At 42.4% G+C, this 16,666-nt stretch overlaps 1 protein-coding gene across 10 annotated transcripts in view; it reads left to right on the plus strand.

The window, feature by feature from the left end:
* Positions 1 to 16,666, plus strand: part of KIF1A (kinesin family member 1A) — a 235,081-nt gene that overhangs the window by 118,106 nt on the left and 100,309 nt on the right. For all 10 annotated transcript variants that reach the window (XM_040348932.1, XM_040348935.1, XM_040348926.1 and 7 more), the window contains exons 8-9: positions 9,701 to 9,778; positions 11,831 to 11,896. In XM_040348932.1, coding sequence (XP_040204866.1) covers positions 9,701 to 9,778; positions 11,831 to 11,896 — 144 coding nt within the window. The remainder of the gene's footprint in view (positions 1 to 9,700; positions 9,779 to 11,830; positions 11,897 to 16,666) is intronic.

Raw genomic sequence — 16,666 nt, forward strand, 5'->3', positions numbered from 1 at the left:
AGCATTTTCCGTGATAGACCCAATGCCTGAAACAATGGGTCTGCCAGGAGGCACTTTAAGGTTCTTATGTACCTTGGGTAGGGCATAAAAGGTTGGAGCCCGTGGAAATTTAATATTGAGATAATCATACGTGTCCTGATCTATTAGACCCTTCATAAACGCTTCTCCTATCAGTGATTTATAATCATTGGCATATTGTGTCACTGACATCTCTACAATTTTTTGGTACCAAGACCGGTTAGATAAGATGTTCATACACATTTTTTCATATTGTGTATTGGTCATTAATACAATGTTACCTCCCTTGTCTGAGGGTTTAATGGTAAGGTCTGGGTGGTTTTTTAATTTCCTAATTGAGAAGGTTTGTTGTTTCGTCAGATTAGACTGTATAGGGTTGACATCAAGTGATTTGATTTTGCTTACAGTGGCCAATAGAAATGACCAAACATATGAATTAGTAGTTAGGTCTGGAAATTTGGTGGATTTAAGTTTGAACTTGTGGTTTGGTAAAACCAACTTAGGGGGTGTGGGGGGCTCTAGGTCGCTAAGGTTAGGGGTTGCAGGTGCAGTTTCGCTTTCTTCTAATAGTAATACCAAATCCCTAAAGGCTCGAAATTCAGCCATGGTAAAGTCCTTCATCTTTTCCGCCAGGTCTTTATCTTTCTTGGATCGCAACCGATCCTGATCGAATAGATATTTGTAAGTTAGTTTCCTGGCGAAAAGATAAAGATCTTTAATTGTTTCATATTTATCGAGCTGTGACGTAGGGCAGAAGCTAAGACCAAAATGTAAGACTTCCAATTCTGTTTCAGAGAATTTATAGGAAGTCAAAGTCAATGTTCTCTATTTGGCCCGACGAGATCCTCGTCGGCTTCCTCGGCCAAAAGTGTATACACGACCGGGTTTCTCGGCAGAATACGGCTCCGATCGAGTTTCTGGCTGAATTCTGCCGAGAAACTCGGTCGTGTGTACGGGGCCTTAGGCAGACTTCTGGGAAAAATTTTGGACCAATCACACAAGCAGGAAATTATGTTTCTGGGGAGTGGTCAGTACAAATTCTGTGTATAGAAAACTCGGGGTAGCCATATTAAAATTTATTCTCAGAAAATTACATTGGCTGCAGATTGAAAAGGAAAGGTCATTTTTAAAAACATTCAATTACAAAATGATTAGTGTCGCACTCATATGCGCTATATTATTTTTTCTTTATTTGCTCTTTATTTCCCCCCACCAAAGTGGAGTTACCCTTTCAGCTTATATTATGTCACACACTAACACTGTCAATATCAAAAATGTCCTTTTGACATTTTGCATTTGATATCCAAAATATACCAGCCATGAATTGTGAATCTTGTGATAATTGTTGGTCTGAACTAATGTTCTTCTTTATCAACTTGGAGCAGGCAGACACACAAGATCTGGATCATATAATCATCTGCATGCTGAATAGCTCAATCAAAGTTTGTAATTAGCCATGGCTAGGGAACAAATATGCAATCAGAAGAATCCATGTCTTGCTCATTTAGCTTTTGTCTCCATGTATATTTCTCTGACTGTAAGACAAAAACTGCAGTGAGGCTCAGCTCTTTCTAATGCTTTGATGGCCTTTTATCGTACTTTGCACATATTTCTATGATAAAATGTTCTCTTTTTGGGGTCTGCCCTCATAGGCAAATTTACATTGAGGCTCTTGTGGGGTTGTTCCTGGGACAACAAAAAAATGATTTGAATACTTAGGTTCTTGTTGCATTGTCTGGTCACTTTTGGATATATTTGGAAACAATACTAAAAGAGACTTCCTGCAGCTCAGATGGCGCCATGCGGCAGATTTACTAAAACTGGAGAGTGCAAAATCTGGTGCAGCTCTGCATAGAAACCAATCAGATTTCAGGTTTTATTGTCAAAGCTTTATTGAACAAGCTGAAGTTAGAATTTGATTGGCTACCATGCACAGCTGCATAGGCACGCGCAGGGAGTGTGCCTGGGCACACCCTAATCATCAAGATTGCCAACCATGTAGTGTCTGTAAAAAGCCAGAGGCTACAGTTGCTCCGCGTCTCTGCTGCCTCCTCAGCCAATGGGCACAGCCCCCTTCCCCAGCATGCCTTAATTGACTTTACAACAGAAGATGCCGGCAGCTGGAGCAGGCAGGAGAGGGAGGACTAAACACAGCCTGCAGTGTGGGATGAAATTCAGCCTACCAGGAGACGGTAAACACAATGTAATCCGTTCACATACATACACACGCATGCATGTGTGCTTGAGCTTTGGGGTGCACACCCTAATGCAATAGGCTGCGCACACCTATGCACAGCTGAACCAGATTCTATGTGCTCCAGCTTTAGTAAATCTCTCTAATTTGCTGGTGTGAGATGATGTCACTCCCATGCATGAGCAGGAGTGCAGTCATCTCAGTACACAGGGAGTGTGCCGGAATGTAAACTGATCTGTGCATGTGCAGCTCAATGTACATTCTAGAGGTCATTGAGATGAGGCAGGTAAGTGTATTTCAATGCAGTAGAGTCATTGTTGTTGATTTACTAAAGGCAAACTGACTGTGCACTTTGCAAGAGCAGTTGTATTTTTTTACCTTAGAGCTTAGCGAATGTGGTGAAGCCTCACTCTGTAAAGAATACCCACTTAAAGGAGTTTTTAAAGACAAAAACTTTTTTATCCTAATGCATTATATGCATTAGGATAGAAAACCTTCGGTGTGTAGCAGCCGCCCCAGCACCCCCTAACACTTAACCTGAGCCCTATCTCTCTCCAGCGATGTCCACGATTCCCTCGGCCATCTGCGACTCTGATTGGCTGCAGCGCCATTGGCTCCCGTTAGCTGTCAATCAAAGTCAGTTGGCCAATCAGGGGAGAGAGGGGGCGGGGCCAAATGGCAGCTGCGTGTCTGAATGGACACACAGAGCTGTGGCTGGGTTTAGGTGCCTCCATAGCACGCTGCTGGGCTGTGGGGGCACTCGTCAGAAGGGAGGGGCCAGAAGCAGCAAAATGGGATATGAGAAGAGGAGGATCAGGTAAAGGTGCTACTTTGATGCAACGCAGCAAGATTTTGTACCCCATAGACTTTAATGGAAAAGCATCAATATTGCAGCTACATGTGATTTTTTATGCAATTCTAGTGCCCCCCCCAACTAGTTTCCTCCTCCTCATGCTGAAAAGAGGAAGGGAAGAGGCAGGAAAGCCGACACTGATAATAAGGAGCTGATACGCCTGCTGCATGAATGTCCACTTTTGTATGATACCCGTGACCCACTGCAAGCGGGAGAGTCTGGCTGTACATTGCCAATAAAATTGAATTCCCAGCAGATATGCTTACCATTGGCCAAAACAAAAATCCCAACAGTATGAAAATCGCATCAAAAACGGGTTAAAAATGTGCCATGTGACACTGCAGTCGTGCTGAAAATCAGATTGTGCTGCAGCTACAGTAGCAACCTAAGGGCTAATTCACACCACATGCAGTCCAGTGTGTTGCAGTACAGTCAACAAAATTGGAGCATGCTGCATTTTTTCTGCAAGGAACTGCACTGAAACGCAATAAAAATGCATCAAAAAAAGCACCAGAAGGCAGCTAAATGCATCATTAATGCTCTGGAACACATTACAGTGAACAAAATAACAACAACAAGGAAACTTTGGAAAAAACAAAACAGGGCAAAAAATGAACTTTAATGTATTAAAAATGACAGAGCTCCACGTCCTGTTAGGGAGAGGAGACCAATGGTGTGTCCCTTGTACATAGGGACAACCATCGGTCACCTCCCCCAGTCAGTCCCCTCCCCCCACAGTAAGAATCACTCCCAGGGTACATTTTTAACCCCTTGATGCCCCCTAGTGTTAACCCCTTCCCTGCCAGTCACATTTGTACAGTAATCAGTGCATCTTTATAGCACTGTTCACTGTATAAATGTGAATGGTCTCAAAAATGTGTCAAAAGTGTCCGATGTGTCCGCCATAATGTCACAGTCGTGACAAAAATTGCAGATCGTTGCCATTACTAGTAAAAAAAAAAAAAAGTAATAATTCTATCCCCTATTTTGTAGGCGTTATAACGTTTGCGCAAACCAATCACTATATGCTTATTGCGATTTTTTTACCAAAAACATGTAGAAGAATACGTATCAGACTAAACTGAAAAAAATGGGATATTTATTACAGCAAAAAGTAAAAAATATTGTGTTTTTTTTCGTTCTATTTTTGTTTATAGCGCAAAAAATAAAAACTGCACAGGTGATCAAATACCAAATACCACCAAAAGAAAGCTGTATTTGTGGGGAAAAAAAAGGAGGTCAATTTTGTTTGGGAGCCACGTCGCACGACCGCGCAATTGTCATTGAAAGCGTGACAGTGCTGAAAGCTTAAATTTCGCCTGGGCAGGAAGGGGGTATATGTGCCCAGTAAGCAAGTGGTTAAACTGGCTTTTGAAATGTATAAATACAACAATTTAGAAATTGGATGAAAAGTTTAGCACTGGGAAACACTTTCTGAAAGATAAATAGTGCATTTTATATATACATCTATATAGATCTGACCAAAATGAGGAGAATAGAGGGACAGAGGGACATTTCTCCAAATCAGAGACAGTTGGAAGCTACAGTATCATAATATGATTAGCCAGACAAAATATAAGAGATCTGTTGCTAAAAATGTTTATTCATCATGAACTCGATCTATGAACAGACCCCAGATTTACAAAGCTGGTGTTACAGAGTTATGTACGATGTGTGACTATAATTATGTTCCCATTCACCTAATTTACACATTTTATGGTGTTTCTATGGAGATCTCAAAGGCACAGACTACAGTTCTGTTACCAACATTTGTTCCAGCAGTGACACCTGCAGGCTATAGGGAAGTATTGTTAGTCTACATACAGTATAGTAAGAGGTGACCCATAGTAAGAGTGTTAGCAGTGTAAAAATAATGCCTGGATTCTGATTGTTTACATTAGACACCACTATCAATCTTTATATGCACACTAAAACATTTAAATATATGCTGTAAAGAAAACAAACATGTTGTTTTTTATTGTAAAAGCAGTGCTTTAAGTGGGCCAAAAGAGGTGCCGGTACTCTATTAGGCGCCGGTGCTCCCCCCCCCCCCCAATACTGAACATGAAAATATATATATTTTACAAACCCTCTCTTAGACGCAACCTAACATTTGATTTTGCTGCTAAAATTACATAAACCAGCTGATGATGTCAGAAACTAAAAAAAGAGAAGATAAAATGGGCACAAAGCATGACAAGGGACAGACACCACAGAAAATAGATAGGAGAAGTATAGAATATACATATCAGTCTGTGAGCAGCCATAGCAACAAAACATCACTCACCATTAGTACAGAATCTGTACTTCAGATCCAAAGCAAAGTCCGATGACTGATTTTTCACTTTGCTGCACCGTCCTAGGAGGGCCAGTCACCCGCTCACATCCACCACGCCGCACTGATCGCTCCTCACAGGCGCGCGGAAAGGAGTTGACGTCATCTAACGTGAGGTCAACTCCCTGCCTGCGCCTGCACATACGGCTCAAGCCGTACTCTGCACACGGCCCGCCCCCCTCCACTAGCTGATGGCCGGCCCAGCCAATGACTATTATGGAGGAGACGGTGCGCGATGTAATTCGCCCAGTGGCCAGCCACTACAATGCTGTAGCTAGCTCTCCGCCCGGGGGCCGGATTAAAAGGTCCGTCGGGCCGTATCATCATATTCCTGGCCTGGGGCTGCGTTCCAGTACGGGAAACCCACGTACTGGGCGCACGGAGAGGTGCTGGTACTCTCCAGGGCCATTTTTGGAAGTGGCAGTACTGAGTACCGCCGCGTTCCGGCCCAGTTAAAGCACTGTGTAAAAGTATATTCCACAAAGCAAAGGTTTTAACAATTTTGATATTTTCTTGATATTTTCTTTTTTTCAGAATAATAATACAAAAATCAAACTAAATAATTAAATTAAATAATTGTTTAAAGGCAATGATGATTTGATGATTTGACTTTAGTGAGATGAAGACTGACTGGTTGCTATAAGTTACTGCCTTTTCATTGCCTTTGCAACACTTTAATAAACGATGATTGCAGTTTGGGCAGGTCAGGGTTGTGTGTCATGTTGCTTTTTTTTTTAGTGGTAAAAAGTTAAACTAGAGGTCTTCAAACTATGGCCCTCCAGGGGTTCAGGAACTACAATTCCCATCATGCCTAGCCATGTCTGTGAACGTCAGAGTTTTACAATGCCTCATGGGATGTGTAGTTCTGTGAAGATACCTGGGGTAGACTCTTTGTCCAGTATCTTTATTTCTGTATTTGTCCCTGGTGCCAGTTGCTCATGGTCTCTGATACAGAAAGTGAAAGGAAATCTAAAAATGTTGAGTTGTCATCAGAGCGAAAGGTCAGGGAAAATGTCCCAAGATGGGAATTCGATTAATTTGTGAGAAATTGACTAGAAAGTGAAGGAAAATCTTCCCAGTGGGGCACGGACAGGAAAATATAACCTGCAAGGGGGTTTAATCCTTTACAGCGACTTTAAGTTTTTAGGATAAAATGACATAATGAGTCTTTGCAATATGCAGAAACCTGCACATTCATATTGTACAGGTGTGTCTGTGTACCTCCTGATGGGGGGAATGATCTTTCACCTTTCTGGTCATTTATAAATGCCCACTTATAATATATTGATTTGACAAAAGCCAATGTAGCTCCAATATTTAAAAAAGGGCCCAAAATACATCCCTGGGAATTACAGACCAGTTAGCCTAACATCAATAGTATGTAAGCTCTTGGAGGGGATGATAAGTGACTATATACAAGATTTTAGTAATGAGAACGGTGTTATTAGCAGTAATCAACATGGATTCGTGAAGAATCGTTCTTGCCAAACCAATCTATTAACCTTCTATGAGGAGGTGAGCTGGCATCCAGATAAAGGAAGGCCCGTAGACGTGGTATATCTGGATTTTGCAAAAGCATTTGATACAGTTCCCCATAAACATTTACTGTAAAAAATAAGGTCTGTTGCCATGGACCATAGGGTGAGTACATGGATTGAAAACTGGCTACAAGAGTGAGTTCAGAGGGTGGTGATAAATGGGGAATACTCAGAATGGTCAGGGGTGGGTAGTGGGGTCCCCCAGGGTTCTGTGACGGGACCAAACCTATTTAATTTGTTCATAAACAACCTGGAGGATGGGATAAACAGTTCAATCTCTGTATTTGCGGATGATACTAAGCTAAGCAGGGCAATAACTTCTTAGCAGAATGTGGAAACCTTGCAAAAAGATCTGAACAAATTTATGGGCTGAATAACTACATGGCAAATGAGGTTTAATGTAGAAAAATGTAAAATAATGCATTTGGGTGGCAAAAATATGAATGCAATCTATACAATGGCATGCAATGACAAGCTGCTGCTAACAAAGCAAACAGAATATTAGCTGCATTAAAAAGGGGATCAACTCCAAAGATAAAACGATAATTCTCCCGCTCTACAAGACTCTGGTCCGGCCACACCTAAAGTATGCTGTCCAGTTCTGGGCACCAGCACTCAGGAAGGATGTACTGGAAATGGAGAGGGTACAAAGAAGGGCAACAAAGCCAATAAAGGGTCTGGAGGATGTTAGTTATGAGGAAAGGTTGCGAGCACTGAACTTATTCTCTCTGGAGAAGAGACGCTGGAGAGGGGATATGATTTCAATTTACAAATACCATACTGGTGACCCCACAATAGGGATAAAACTTTTTCGTGGAAGGGAGTTTAACAAGACACGTGGCCACTCATTAAAATTGCAAGAAAAGAGGATCAACCTTAAACTACGTAGAGGTTTCTTTACTGTAAGAGCGGCAAGGATGTGGAATTCCCTTCCACATGTGGTGGTCTCAGTGGGGGGGGGCATTGATAGTTTCAAAAAACTATGAGATAAGCACCAAAACGACCACAACATACAGAGATATATAATGTAATGACATATAATCACACACTTTTTTCAACCTCACCTACTATGTAACTATGATTTGATATGATATATTGAGATGATCACCTCCTCCCATGCTTGCCTCCTGCACTTCTCCTGAGCCTCTCCCATCCTCTGGAACTCCCTACCTCAATCTGTCCGACTATCTCCTTACTATTGAATGACTTCACAAGCAATTAGAAAGTAGGAAATTGACCACAAGGCCTTTCCTGGATCCAAGGGGCTAGTCTGTTTGTTCATTCTTTATGAGAATCCATAATACACTCAGAAGTAGGATTCAGTTCAGACGTAGGATTGCCACCTACCTGTCACTACCTCAGTGCTAATACACTCTCTCACATTCACTAGACATGTGCGATTCGTTTTGTACGAAAGCAAAAATTTTTACGAAATTCTGAAAATTCGTACATTCGGAAGCATCCGAAATACGAATTTCTATTCTTACGAATTCTATACAAAATTTTGTTGACAAATTTTGTTTCGGGAGTGGGAGACTGCTCAGACTGGTACTGGTAGTCAATGGGAGATTCAGAATTGGACAAAATAAGAATGTTCGTTAATATCATTTTATTATTGTCATAAAAATTTACGATTATCCGTTATGATGAAGTTAAAAACCCAGGAAGTCAGCACAGCACAGGGATGGTGGGAGCCCCTCATAATAAACCCAGCAAGGGTACAGCCCCAGGAGGAAGTCAGCACAGGGATGCTGGGAGCCCCTCATAACGAATGTTTGTAAAGTTGACGAACCTAATGAACTTTCGTATTTCGTACGTATCCAAATTGAATTTTGGACACGAATTACGAATTAAGGGGCTACTACAAACCCAGGAAGTCAGCACAGGGATGATGGGAGCCCCTCATAATGAGCACAGCAGGGGTACAGCCCTAGGAGAAAGTCAGCACAGGGATGGTGGGAGCCCCAAATAATGAGCATAATGAGTCGACGACTGCCATATTGAGAATGGTATTTTTTGCTTTTTAAATTCATCATAACGAATGTTCGTAATTGTTAAGAAAAGTTAACGAATCTAACGAAATTTCATATTTCGTATGAAACTAATCCAAATTGAATTTCGGACACGAATTACGAAATACGAATTTTTGTCTAATACGGAAAGGAACGAAACAAATTTATTGACGGCGCACATGTCTAACATTCACCCAAGCACTAGGGTTTTGGCTGAGACTCCGATTAAAGAACCCCAACAAGCTGAGGATCATGTGGTTTGGAATCCCGTAAGACAGGGGTCAGCATACTTTCTGACCCTCCAGTCATGGGGATCCCAGGCCACATTTTTCCATGTAACAGGCTGTTAGGCTCAGGTAAGTGGTTGGGCCTTGTGTTTTTTTATGTAAAATTATATATATTTTTTTAATTACCCATCCAGTGCCAATACTGTAAGTACAGGAGATCATAGACAAAGCTTTTATGTGGTACCTTAAATTATTCGTCAGAAAAATGATAACCAGGTTCAAACAAATACTTTTTTCCACTAGCTATATCATATCAAAAACATTTTTGGGTTCTATTTCATGGTGTTTATACCAAAAAAAAAACAACTATTATCAGTCATAATTAAAACCACAAATTCAGGCAGTTTTTTTGTTAATCCTTTAATTAAAATATATTTTTCTTACAGAAAATCAGGCCAGCTTGTATTGAAATTTTGGGAAGACTTGGTTAATGGTTTATTTTTGTATTTTTATTTTCTTGCAGGTCAGTAAAATCAGTCTTGTGGATCTTGCAGGAAGTGAAAGAGCAGATTCCACTGGTGCAAAAGGGACAAGACTAAAGGTGACATTCCATTCCTGTATCCTGTGTGAATATACAGTTAAATGTTTAGCAGACTCAGCAAGGCTTGGAAGATTTGCCAAGTGTTAAAAAATGAAAAGAAGGCCTACTTTAACAATCAAAAATGCAAATGTCTGCTACTGCCTAATTTTAGATGCAGAGGGGGAGGACAGCCCCAGTTACATATAACGTTCGATAACAACAAGAACTTTAAAGAATATATTTATATATACAGTATCTCACAAAAGTAAGTAAACCCCTCACATTTTTGAAAATATTTTTTATATCTTTTCATGTGACAACACTGAAGAAATTACACTTTTCTACAATGTAAAGTAGTAAGTGTACAGCTTGTCTAACAGTGTAAATTTGCTGTCCCCTCAAATTAACTCAACATACAGCCATTAATGTCTAAACCACTGGCAACAAAAGTGAGTACACCCTTAAGTAAAAATTTCCAACATAGACCCAATTAGCCATTTCCCTCCCAGTGTCATGTAACTTGTTAGTGTTACAAGGTCTCAGGTGTGAATGGGGAGCAGGTGTGTTAAATTTGGTGTTATCGCTCTCACTCTCTTATGCTGGTCACTGCAAGTTAAACATGACACCTCATGGCAAAGAACTCTCTGAGGATCTGAAAAAAAGAATTGTTGCTGTACATAAAGATGGCTGGGATATAAGAAGATTGAAAAGACCCTGAAACTGAGCTGCAGCACGGTGGCCAAGACCATACTGCAGTTTAACAGGACATGCTCCACTCAGAATAGTCCTCGCTATGGTCGACCAAATAAGTTGAGTTCACATGCTCAGCATCATATCCAGAGGTTGTCTTTGGGAAATAGATGTATGAGTGCTGCCAGCATTGCTGCAGAGGTTGAAGGGGTGGGGGGTCAACCTGTCAGTGTTCAGACCATACGCCGCACACTGCATCAAATTGGTCTGCATGGTTGTCATCCCCTTCTAAAGATAAGAGAAAGCCCGCAAACAGTGTGCTGAAGAGAAGCAGACTAGGGACATGAATTACTGGAACCATGTCCTGTGGTCTGACGAGACCAAGATAAACTTTTTTTAGTTAAGATGGTGTCAAGTGTGTGTGGCGGCAACCAGGTGAGGAGTACAAAGACAAGTGAAGCATGGTGGTAGGAGTGTCATGGTCTGGGGCTGCATGAGTGCTGCCGGCAATGGAAAGTTACAGTTCATTGAGGGAACCATGAATGCCAACATGTACTGTGACATACTGAAGCAGAGCATGATTCCCTCCCTTTGGAGACTGGGCCGCAGGGCAGTATTTCAATACGATAAAGACCCCAAACACACCTCCAAGATGATCACTGCCTTGCTAATGATGCTGAGCATAAAGGTGATGGTCTAGTCCTAGACCCTATTGAGCATCTGTGGGCCATCCTCAAATAGAAGGTGGAGGAGCACAAGGTCTCTAATATCCACCAGCTCTGTGATGTCATCATGGAGGAGTGGAAGAGGACTCCAGTGGCAACCTGTGGAGCTCTGGTGAACTCCATGCCCAAGAGGGTTAAGGAAGTGCTGGAAAATAATGGTGCCCACACAAAATATTGATACTTTGGTCCCAATTTGGACATTGTTGCCAGTGGTTTAGACATTAATGGCTGTGTGTTGAGTTATTTTGAGGGGACTGCAAATTTTAACTGTTATACAAGCTGTACACTCACTACTTTACATTGTAGCAAAGTGTAATTTCTTTAGTGTTGTCACATGAAAAGATATAATAAAATATTTACAAAAATATGAGGGGTGTACTTTTGTGGGATACTCTATGTATTTCTTTATTGTAGTAAAAGTAAAAACTACAATAACTTCAATCATACAGAGTGAGCTTGAAGGCAGACAGCTTTTGCTTTGCTCTTTCTTTAGATATTCCATGTTCTGAGACTCCTTTGTCATCTAATAAATGTAACTGTAAATGAATATGTATCTGTAACAGGAAGTTTAGAATGTATAAACCTAATAAAAAATACTGACTCAAAATTCATTATAGATTCCCTTTTAACGTCAGCTATTCATCTTTTCCACATATAGGAAGGAGCAAATATCAATAAATCTCTAACAACTCTGGGAAAGGTTATTTCTGCTCTTGCTGAAATGGTGAGTATATAGTTCTGTATATAGGCATTCAGTGTCCTGATGCTGAAGTAGGTCAATGCCAATAGGTACCGTGGAGAGGAAAGGTGCCCCTTTTTCTCACCTCCCTCTGCAGATCCAATCAATACACTGTGTCCAGTTTTTGAAAGCAACCAAATTATTTTTCTTTATTTTCTTCTTTTTTTTTAAGATATATTTATTGAGTTTTCCAAGCAAAAGACCACCCCAAAAAATCACAATAAACAATTAAAGTGGTTGTAAAGTCTCAAGGTTTTTCACCTTAATGCATTTCATGCATTAAAGGGGTTGTAAAGGTAAAAAAACATTTCCCTAAGAAGCTTCCTTTACCTTAGTGCAGTCCTCCTTCACTTTCCTCACCCTTCCATTTTGCTTTTAAATGTCCTTATTTCTTCTGAGAAATCCTCACTTCCTGTTCTTCTGTCTGTAACTACACACAGTAATGCAACACTTTCTCCCTGGAGAAAAGGGGCGAGCAGGAGGGTCAGGACGCTCTCTACTTTGCAGATAAAGGAGCTGTGTGTTAGTGGGCGTCTTGACACTCCTGCTCGCCCCCTTCCCCCTCAAGAGGCTTTCTCCACACCAGGGAGAAAGCCTTGCATTACTGTGTTTAGTTACAGACAGAAGAACAGGAAGTGAGGATTTCTCAGAAGAAATAAGGACATTTAAAAGCAAAATCGAAGGATGAGGTAAGTGAAGGAGGACTGCACTAAGGTAAAGGAAGCTATTTAGGGGATTTTTTGTTTTACCTTTACAACCCCTTTAAGGTGAAAAACCTTCTGTGCTGCAGATCCCCCCCCCCCCCCAAACCCTCCTTTTTCTTACCTGAGCCTGATCCAATCCAGCGACGTGCACGAGCCGAGTGGCTCCAGCCGCTGTCTTTCTCCTCATTGGACAAATTGACAGCAGCAGGAGCTATTAGCACCCGCTGCTGTCAATTAAATCCCGTGTCACGGGAGCAGGGGGTGGGGTTGAGTCATGCTGTCTGTGTCAATGGACTTGGAAGCGAGCCCGCACGGTACCCCCATGAAAAATGTGTAAAACCATTGCACAAAGCAGGTAAGCATAAAAAAAAAGGCTTTTATTCCAAAACAAAAACACAAACGTTTACAAATACTTTAAACACAGTGGATGTTACAGTATTTACAAAATCCACTTTGCACTATAAGTGCAAAGTGCACTTAAAATTGCACTGAAAGTGCACTTGGAAGTGCAGTCGCTGTAGTTACGAGGAAAATAAAAAAAAAAAAATTTCAGCTTGCACATGATTGAATGATAAAATCAGCAGAGCTTCCCCTCATTTAAGATCTTCCCCTCAGATCTACAGCGACTGCACCTGCAAGTGCACTTTTAGTGCAATTTCAAGTGCACGTTACACTTGTAGTTTGCACTTGTAGTGCAAAGTGGATTTGCCTTTCGTAAATTACCCCCAATGTCTCATGTTATTGCCAACAGATAGCTAGAGGACATATAATAAGGGAATGTTACATACGCCATGACAAGGTTTACAATAACCATAACCATATAAAGTCAACACTAATGCTGTGGATCTAGAGAGGTAAAGTAAGGGGATTAGAAATCAATGTACCCCATATTTTATGGATCACTCAATTTTTTTTTCCAAAGTTCAAAAGTAAGTTTGTACAGGGGGAGGAAATCATTACCAAGTTTTAGCCAGTAGGCCAATGTAGGTAGGACTGACCCTTTCCAGGACAATAGAAGTATTTTCCTAAAAAGTACAATATACTGTATCTATTGGCGTATAACACTCACCTTTTTACCCTGAAAATAGAGGGTAAATTGTGCCTGCGTGTTATACGCAGGGGGCTATGGAAAGTTTTTTTGCCCAAATTTTCCTCTTAAAGTTAGGGTGCGTGTTATACACCTGTGCGTGTTATATGCCGATAAATAAGGCACCTAGCAATCCTTTAGCATATAATTAAAGTGTCCTCAAAAAATTCCAAAGAAGCAGTTTTTGGGATGTAAAATATTTGGCAAGCCCAGTGTAGAGGAGATAAAGGGGCCTATTTCTTCCCAAAATCCCTGAACTACCGAGCCGGACCAAAAGCAGTGAAGGTCAGCAACATGGCTACAACCTCTGAAGCATTCTGCTGAGTGGCTCAGACCCATTTCTGTAATCGAACAGGGGTGTACATGGGCGTCCGCTGAACTTTTTCCAGGGGGGGGGGGGCATCATTTTAAGGTCATCCATGCTTTTTGACAATGTCATGAAGGGGAGGGGCTTAGTCATTGGTGCAGGTACAGCGTGGCTCTCTGGTTGGTGCGGGTACAGCGTGGCTCTCTGGTTGGTGCGAGTACAGCATGGCTCTCTGGTTGGTGCGGGTACAGCGTGGCTCTCTGGTTGGTGCAAGTACAGCATGGCTCTCTGGTTGGTGCGGGTAGAGCGTGGCTCTCTGGTTGGTGCGGGTACAGCGTGGCTCTCTCTCTGGCTTCCCCCGGCATGAGTACAGTATTCTCTTTTCTCCTCGTGTAACCCCCCCCCCAGCAGAGTGCTTTCATGCTGGGGGCTTTAGCATGGTGTTTGTGGACACGCTGGGGCTGTCACTCTTAAGAGACTACATTTCCCATGATGCCCCCAGTCCCCAGAATCTTCTGATTGGCCCTCTACTGTGGACAATCATGGCGAGGAAAGCAGGAAGCAAGGCAAATCCAATTAGAGCCGCTCTCTCTCTCTTCTAGCTCCAGCTGACAGAGAGGGGGAGGGGGGCGATCGGGGGAGATATACAGTACAGCCAGCCCGCGGCTCTCCTCTCCCTGTCACAGCGCAGCTGCTCCATTTACCAGAGAACTCGGCAGCGGAGCTGTGACAGGAGAGGAGAGCCATGGGCTGGGTGTACTGTATATCTCCCCCGATCGCCCCCCTCTCTGTCAGCTGGAGCTAGAAGAGAGAGAGAGCGGCTCTAATTGGATTCGCTGTGCCGCCGCCTTGCTTCCTGCCTGCTGTTTTTCTCCCCGAGGATCATGACACTGGTTTCTAGGGGGGGGCAAGCGCCCTCCCTTGCCCTATGGAGCGGACGCCCATGGGGGTGTAGTTGGAATGATGGAAAATGTTAAACTGTATAATCCTATATTTGTAAGAGATAACAGTTTTTATAGGTATCACTAAATTCAGTCCAATCAGCATCTGTGAATGGTGAGGCCCATTTAAAGGGGTGGTTCCACCTAAAACTCATTTCTAGCAATATATTCGTAAGACCCGTTAAGCCAGCCTACCCGCAGTGTCTTTTTTTTTTTTCCCCGTACATACCGAGATCTCGGGGGTCTCGTCCCTAGGCGGTGGGCGTTCCTATTTGATTGACGTTCCTCGGACGGGCGCATACGTGACGTCACGACTTTCCGAAAGAAGCCGAACGTCGCCGCGCAGGTGCCGTATAGAGCCGACTCTATACGGCGCCTGCGCGGCGACGTTCGGCTTCTTTCGGAAAGTCGTGACGTCACGTATGCGCCCGTCCGAGGAACGTCAATCAAATAGGAACGCCCACCGCCTAGGGACGAGACCCCCGAGATCTCGGTATGTACGGGGAAAAAAAAAAAGAAGCCAGCCTACCCGCAGTGTAACGGGTCTTACGAATATATTGCTAGAAATGAGTTTTAGGTGGAACCACCCCTTTAATCTGTGCAGAGCCGAATCTAGGATTGGAGTCTGTTACAAAGGCAGAGCAGGGCCATCTTTAATGTTGATTGGACCCTGGGAAAAAATTTACTTGGGGGCCCCTCCATGCAATTTTGTTCTCCACCTGCTCTGAGACATACAATAAATATCAGCTAGACTTAAAATCAGTTTACTGTATCAGATCAGACAGTGATTGTGATTGGTTGCCAGAGGTTACAGCATATTGTTACCACTTACTAAATGGATGCTAGAGGTTACAGCACACATTATGGCTCACTGATTAGTTGCTAGAGGTTACAGCACATGATTTCTTCTTGTTGATTGGTTGCTAGAGATTACTGTACAGTAATTCTGCTCACTGATTTGTTGCTAGAGGTTACAGCACATCATCTCTCTACTGCAGAGGGGCACGATATACATATGAATGCCGCCGGCCTCAGCTATTTACATATGAATGTTGCAGCTATTTACATATGAATGTTGCAGCTATTTACATATTAATGATCCCATTATTTGCATATGAATGATGGTTATTTACATGTAAACACAGGGTCTGCAGGTGAGTCATCTGTACACAATAGGGCAGAGCTGGGCAGCATTAGCAGCAGCACTTCACACTGAGATATTGGGACACAGCAAAGGACTAAAACTTCAAGGGACAAGGGAATTTAAACTGGGATAGTTGGCAAGTATGAGGCAGCTGCTTTGGGCCCCACAACAATGACAGGGCCCAGGGCACCCTTTGCCCTGCCTTAAATGCAGCCCTGGGGCAGAGTAATAAACAGAGGTGACTTTAGAAGGGTCCGACCATCTTAACTCCTTGGGAAGACCACCTTTGGGGGTCAGGCAAGGAAGACAGCTCATTAAGAGTAGGATTAAACAAATCAACCATATTCTAATTACATAACCCCATCTCACAAGGCAATAAAGTCTGGAGCACATTGTAATTGTCTGAGTTACATGGCTGAATATATGAATTCTTGCCTGGTTGAAGATGTTAAAATTACATTTATTTGTAGGTGACATGGTTTTAAAGGTCATTCTTCCCAGTTTGGAGATGATTGTTCCAGTTTGTGGTTGAAGTGTCAGAAAAACTCAAAAGGATTTTCAGCAAGTAGATG

The sequence above is a fragment of the Rana temporaria genome, chromosome 4, assembly GCF_905171775.1.
Source record: "Rana temporaria chromosome 4, aRanTem1.1, whole genome shotgun sequence".
NCBI lineage: Eukaryota > Metazoa > Chordata > Amphibia > Anura > Ranidae > Rana > Rana temporaria.